This window comes from Typopeltis vanoorti, chromosome 8 (genome assembly GCF_054136105.1).
Source record: "Typopeltis vanoorti isolate ZY-2024b chromosome 8, IOZ_Tvanoo_1.0, whole genome shotgun sequence".
NCBI classification, from domain to species: Eukaryota; Metazoa; Arthropoda; class Arachnida; order Uropygi; family Thelyphonidae; genus Typopeltis; species Typopeltis vanoorti.
The window spans coordinates 100,248,136-100,255,875 of record NC_143556.1 but is presented as its reverse complement, the minus strand read 5'-3'; the positions used below and the strand labels follow the sequence as shown (position 1 = coordinate 100,255,875).

The 7,740-nt window shown below is 35.5% G+C and overlaps 1 protein-coding gene across 1 annotated transcript in view; it reads left to right on the top strand.

Moving 5' to 3' along the window:
* The first annotated feature begins 953 nt into the window (after positions 1-953).
* Positions 954-7,740, top strand: part of LOC150104226 (NADH-cytochrome b5 reductase-like) — a 145,756-nt gene continuing 138,969 nt past the window's right edge. The window contains exon 1 of the mRNA XM_090396851.1: positions 954-1,240. Within this exon, the coding sequence (XP_090252977.1) occupies positions 1,176-1,240 (65 nt within the window). The 5' untranslated portion in view covers positions 954-1,175. The remainder of the gene's footprint in view (positions 1,241-7,740) is intronic.

Genomic DNA, 7,740 nt, shown 5'->3' with positions numbered 1-7,740 from the left:
CGAAAACATACAAAAGGTAATATATTGTCCCCGATGAAAATTGGCAATTTTGTCGAGGAATGATTTTAAGGAAATTATAACCGCTGATGTGTAGCTCAGTGGATGTGGCGTTTGCCAACCACCGGGCTTGGCCGCACGAAGGAAGACTTGGTTTCGAGTCTAGTCGGCGACTAGAGGAAATTTTTCTAAGCCTTTTTTCGACCGGTTCCCGAGTTAGTCGATCTCTGGCACGGGCAAGCAGGTTTTTCCTCCCGGAATCTCGGGTTTTTCGTCCTGTAAACTCAAGAAAATCGACCGTAGAACCCACATTATTTCAGACATTAAATATATTGTGTTAGGGTTAGGGACCACGAGATGGCGGCACATTTGAGCCGTCTCTCTTCACTGAGTACCGCTTAATTAGTGATAGCCTTGGGCCATCTATCTCTGATTGGTACCAGTGGAGATTGAACTGCCCACTCAGTCTCCAAAAGTTAGATAGGGCTAAATGGCCTCGCCTACTCCCCGTATACGGGGAATAAAAAGGCGTTAGCTGATTTTTTTTTTTTTGATTTTATTATATCAGACAGTTAAAGCATTTTAAAAATTACTTGGTAATTCGATGTATTTAAACGCATTTTAGGTGTATAAGTATCCTTGTTTGTTCATAGCAAAAGGCAAAAATGTTACTTATTTGAAAAATGTTAGAGACTCCATCGCTCTGTCTGAACTTAACTCTTTTAATTTTATCTATGTTGAATATTCGAAAGGTTTTTAAATTCTTATTATGTCTTTATTTTAATGATGACAAGGCAAAGTTCTGTATTCGAATTTTTAAAACAAAATATAAAATAAAAGAAATGTTATAATATTTCAAGAAAAAAAAAGGGCAGTAAATTTTTAACCACCTTGTGTCACTAGTAGTTACTCTGGCATCGTATTTAGATTCGAATTATTTTATGATGTTTGGATTGTTTTGGTTGGAATGGAGGATTTGGAAGAAATAATATTATATCTTATGTAGAATTCCAGTGTTATAAAATTTTGGTCGTACAATAAATAAATTTTGAATCTAAATTCTGCAGAATGGGTGATAAGTTTTTATACAATTGACTGGTTATTAATGATCATATTTGACTCAGTGGCAATTCGCATATCTGATTAGTGTGAATTTCCATTTTATAGAAAAATGAAGCATGCTTAATACTGCAAAGCAGTCAACAGCGTCAAATTCTGATTATTTAACAGAATTTTTATTTGAGTAAGTTGCTGTGGAAATATGTGGTTAGACGGTGGCGGAATCAGTACAAAATTATTGCATTTCGGTTAAAAGCGATAAAAAGAAACGAATATTAAAATAAAAATTATCAGTTTTTCCCTGTCTTATAGTATTCCTATTTTTATGATAACATTTTGAAATACCATTATTAAAAATTATGAAATTAATAATTATGCCCCAATTGCCTATTCCAGAACTGGATCTGCCATTTCTTAGTAAAGACTATTATATAATACAGTGGTTCTTAACCGGTGTTCCCCGGAACACTTGTGTCCCGTGAACTGGTTACAAGTGTTCCACGGTGAAAGATGTCACATGACACAGTTCTAAGTGTAACTGGCTACTCTAATCCTAACAACTGAAGATTGCTATGCGTGTTGACTTCTAAACCAACAGAACAAACCAGCATGTTGTGAAATAGTAAACGTTATGTTTGGCAACAAAGCAAAAAAAGGCTATGAAAATTCCTCATTCCAACGATTCAATAAAAAAATAAAGATACCTCAGATGCTATTGAGAAAACAGTTACCAATAAACTTTCTAACAGCATTTTGCTTCACAAATTGATGAATCCACTGATATTAACAGTAAAGCTCATATACTAGGATTCATTCATTTCATTAATGAAAAAGAAATAGTGAATCAATTTCTATGCTGCAGAGAACTTAAATAGCATTAATACAAGTATCCAATGGAAAAATGAAAATATTTTGACATCCACTGACAGATTGTAAGCTTTTCAGAAAAAAGTATCTCTTTGGAAAGCATATCAGGAAAAAAAAAAAAAAAAAAAAAAAAAAAAGCACTTGATATGTTTCCTTCGCTCCATAATAAAAAAGTTGAGGGAATTATTTCCGTTATAACAGAACATTTAACAATACTGGAAGAAAATATTTCAAGTTACTTTATTATTATTATATCACACCTCCAGGGAGTCCAAAGACTCGTCGAGGGAGGGCATTAACTCTACAACTCTTAGTCTCACTACTCCACCAATCTTCATCGTCTAAGACCAACGGCATCTACCGCCGACTATCACCACTAGTGCTTTCACAGACAATCATAAACATCCATGCCCACGGTGGGATTTGAACCTGCAGCCTTTTGGCTGGAGAGCGGATACGCTAACCACTCGGCCAACCAGGCCGGCAGAAAACTTAATTTCGACAGATGGAGGCTGTATTTGATTATGTGATACCTCCAGGAAGTCCAAATACTCATCGAGGGAGAGTGAGTGAGTGTGCCAACAGCATCGAACGATTCACCCCTTCCAACTACTAATCACGCTTAAACTTGCTTAACTTTTTGCGTGAGCCATTAGTAGCAGAGGCTCTACCAATCGGCCAACATTTATTTTTAAATGGATACGCAATCCATTGGTCACAGTTAATACATCGAATTATGAATTTTCATCTTAAGAACAACATTTTTAGAGTATGATCTGTTGACAAGGTAACTTGTCAACAGATCGTACTCTAAAAATGAAATTCTCTGAAATAACTCTTGAGGAATTTTGATTTTTATTCATGAACATCCAGCTCTCTCCACAAGGGCACTGAAAATTTTGTTACAGTTTTCAACATCATATTTGTGTCAGCTTGGTTTCTCAATATTAACCAATATAAAAACTGAAAATAATGAAAGTCTTACTAATATAGACAAAGTAGTGAGCATGGTTATATCACATATTAGACCTGATATTACTGAAATCTGCAAAAGCCGACAAGCTTTTGGTGTTCCCCAAATTTTTCTTATAATTCAAAAGTGTTCCGTGACTTCGAAAAGGTTAAGAACCACTGATATAATAGTTGGTTTCTCTGAATACTGTATACACAAAAAACACAGAGAAATATGATGTACCAATTTATTCCTTAATTCTCAAATGTACATTTTTGTCTTGTGAAAAATATATCCATTCACTATATTATTGTTGATTGCCATTGTGGAACTAATAAATTTTCTTGCATCTCTGTGTTCGTATATATGTTTATTTATTTATTTATTTTTTATTTTTTTTATTTTTATAAACCAAATATGAAAAGACCAAGTGGCAGATGAAGAACATGATGGCTAGACTGTCTGCACTGAAGTACTAAATGCAAGAAGTTGAAGCTTAAAGCAAGAAGATAATTTTTTAGGATGCAAGAGCAGGTGGTTTGAAATAGGAAGCAATCACTGTGTAGTATTAAGCAGGATAAAAATGAGTATCAAACTCAAATGAAAAAATATATATGCGAAATTTTTAACAGGAATCACAGTTGAGCAGCTCTCAGAGGTGAATTATAGACTCAGATATGACACTGTTACCAGAGGTAAAAGTGGAAAAAAATTTAAGATAACTAAATTTTAGAAATCTAATGACTAAATCTTCAGAATACATTGATACAGCAAAGGACAGCAAGTTCAGAATTTCATAGTGAGTATCCTGGATAAGAGGCTATCCTGGAGAAGGCATCATGTGGAAAGTTCCTAAACAGCAAGTCAGCATTCGTCTTTAAAGAATACTGAGAAAAATTGTAAGAAAGATTTGGTTTAATTTATTTAGATTTTACAACCGAAGCAACTCAGGTTATGAGGCCTGTGTATTATGCATGTTAATTGTGTGTATTCTAATTGCCAGTTTGCCTCTTTGTGGAATGAAAAAAACCCAAGTTTCTAGGAGAGGAAACCCTGCCATATGAGATGTAAGAAAGAAGTTAAGCTACATGTGAAAGTGGCTAAAGAACTCTAGTATCCTGTTCTTCCACATCTCTTACTCTAAACAAAAGAGATTTGAGAAAGTAAGAGATGTGGAAGAACAGGATACTAAAGTACAAAATGGTGAAGACATGATTGTGAATGGAGAGGTGAGAGAGAAGAAAGTGAGAAATGGCAGTATGATCTAGAGGAAAACAGAGACATGGCATAATGAAGGTAGAGTCTGAAAGCAGTAGAGAGTGTATATTAATTATAGTTACATCATATGTAAAAGTAAAAATGATATTTTGTGAATAAGTGACAGTAAAAATTAATAGAATTTGGAATCAGTATGCATGTATTACCCAGAACATCTACAAATATTTAGACAATAAAATCATCACAATAGGAAAGAGCATTTTTTAATATGCAAAGCACAGTGATAGCAAATGCTACTAATATATGGTATGATAAAAAAAATATATATAAAAAAAATCTACATTCCAGTTTTATAAATGTTAATAAAAATGTTATGAAAACTTTCAACATCAATATTCATTATCAGGACTGCTAAGCTTGTTTTATTTAAAAATAAAAAGTACAAATATTCCAGAAGGTTGTTAAGAAAAGTAAAAGATAATGTTGTAGGTAAGGTCATCACTGTGTTGCTTAGATATGATAGTGATGAGTTGAGACAGTGAGCGATTATGAATTCTATGCCAGCAGAGCTGTGTGAATAGAAATGGAAATCCTTTTCTCTTCACACAAATTTTAGGGATTTTGAGAAATCCCTTAAATTTCTGAACATATGAGATAAATTGCGCGATGGCTAGAATTGTATGAGTGATCAGCTGCATTTAAATGGTTTTGGGGGTGAGTCAGCTGGAGAGACTGTTGCTACTTGAAGGAAGAGTAATGATCACAATGAATAGAAGATCTGAGAAAATAAGAGATGATGTGGAAAAGTAAGATAAGGAGTTTCTGAATGGAGAGATGAGTAGTGTGAGTGATGGGAATGAGACATCAGGAACACAAGTACACAGGGAAACATGGCAAAAGTGTGGATGCTTGATGCAGAAGTGGATGCATGAGTAGGGAAGAAACGATTGAGATGGTCTGGGATGTGAGAGGAATGTTTGGGTTGGGAGGGGTGGGGATGTAGGATTGGTGGTGATAGTGGTATGGCAGAATCACATTCAAGAAGTTATGTTAGTGAGACTTGTTTTAGAACCAGAAAGAAATGTGCTATTATGTTTATTTTCAAATGTCGGAGATATCCCAAATAAGAGAAACAAACTGATTTTTGTTCACCCAAAAATTATCAGAATAAGTGAGAAATGGCTGGATGAAAATAACATCCTGATGACAGGAATAGAGATGATGTTTTTTTGTAAAGACAACAGTGCAGAAAGAGAGGAGGAATGTTGTTGATTATAGCAAAGGAGCTATGCCCCCACCAAGGAGATGCAGAGGACAAATAGTGTCAGTGGTTTTGAGCCAGTAGGATGTAAGATGGATAGGATGAAATATCTTGGAGGTTCTGTAGATATGGTAATGTGGAGTGAGAAGTGAGAAGAAATGTATAGATAAATTAGCTTTGCAAATAAAAGGTGATCATTATGGATGATTATAATTATGGTAATATAGACTGGAATGAAGAGATGTCTCAAAAACTTCAGAAATTCATTTCTGGAGTTTTTGAGAGACAGCTACTTGAGTATATAACAAAGGGCAAACAAGGTTCACAGATCTTAAATTCAAACATCTTATCAGAGTTCCAAGTTAATTACTAACTTGTCAAGTGGAAAGTTGGTAATTAACTTGGAATGAATGGGAGTTGAATAGTAGATTAGTTCACTGGATTGGAGATTAGATATCTAGTAGGCATCTGCAACTTTTATGGTAGAGCGATATCCTGGAAGAGGAAAGTCACTAGTGGTGTGCCCAGAGAATCTGTTTTGGGTATATTGCCATTTAACTTGTACGTTAATGATATTTGGAAAGATTTGAGTGACGATATGCAACTGTTTGCAGATGATGCCCATTTGGTCAGCATCTGCAAACAGTAGATCAGTAGACGAGTAGATCAGATGTAGCTTTGCAAGAGCACTCGAATAGATTGCATGAAAGGGCAGGGAAGTAGGGTTAGCAGTTGAATATTGCAGAGTGCAAGGTTTTAAGATTTTGCAGAGAATGGGTGCAGAGTGAATAGGTGGTGGGGATATCTTGAAGAAGATGAGGGATCTGGGATGATGGTGGACAAGGACCTAAAATTTCATAGATGCATTGCTAAAACATTTGTGATGACAGGACAGAGGATTATGGCAATGATATAGAGAACACTGACATAGAAGTAAAGATATTATGGCTCCATTGTATAAGGCTTTGATCTGGCCACATGTGGATTACTATGCACAGATTTATTTTCATCAGGATGAGATATTGGAAAGGATCCAGAGATGATTGATTGAGGCACTTTCTGGTCTTTGCAATGTTCAGTATTAAGACAAATTGAGATAATGCAATTTGCAGTCTTGTTGATAGAAGCAATGGAGAATATGATTGAGACATATAACTTGGTGGTAGATTATTATGAGATTAACGTGGATGAAATTTTTCATAGAATGGGGCAAATGGGCCATCCTTAAAGCTGTATAAGAAGAAGAGCATCAGGAGTAGGATTTTTTTTTTTGTATAGAGAATGGTAGGTTATATTGAAATGTATTGTCTGAGAGAGTGCAAAGATGATGAATGCATTTAAGCCATGATATGAAGAGCTGAGTGTGTGTGTGGCAGTGACATCTCCAAAGAGTCGATGGTGGCCTGATGATGTTAATATCATACTTAATAATTGATATACCATGCGGTTAGCCTAGTGGCTATGCGCTTCGCAACCGTATGCTTGGGGAAGGAGTGTCCTAGGTTCGATTCCCGTCGGTGACATGAGGAGCTAAAGGATCTTCCTCAACCATAGCCAAGTTAGCCAGTCTTGGGCGTGGACAGCAGGGTTTTTTCCCCAGTTTATTCTGGGGTTTTTCATCCAGCAAAGCAGGCAAACTGGCCTTGAGAACTCAACACTACAGGCCATAGGATACACTGGGGCATAAGGCTGACCACCTTATCCTGTAAACGGAGTGAGGTCCGATGATCAATGGACCCTTGACACCACAAGGTAAAAGAGGGTATAAGGAAGATGATGATGATGATAATTGATATATCAGCTTGATACTCTTTTTATAGCTTTCTTCTTATGTAACATATTTCTTTGTGAACTTGAGTATTCATCCACTTAATAAACTCTGTAATAAACTTGATTACTCAAGTTTATTACAGAATTTACTCCTACAGATAAATTTATATGTTAAATGATGCAGGATGTCGCTAGTTACTGTTGATTTTCATTAGTGTTTCTTTCACTATAGAATATTTAGACTTGCATGCTAGTTTGAACTTATGAAGTTTAATGGAATAAATACAGCACATAACTGCTTTACCAAACTATAGGCCAATGCACTGAGATGTAGAACAGATCCTGTTGCATTATAGGGAGATCTGAATAGACTTTATGAGTTGGCAAGCGAAGTTTAAGCATCACATTGTGAGAACACAATGGATTATGAAAATGCCAAGGCAGATCTTGACATGTGAAAGCAAAGAGATGTTGGTTCCATTATATGTATAAGACCGTCATCAAGAGCATATGGATTACTGTGCTACAGTCTGGTCAACCTGTTTTCAAGGGGATGAGGATATCTTGAAGAAATATCAATCATCTGGAATATGAAATATGAAGATGGATTGAGGGA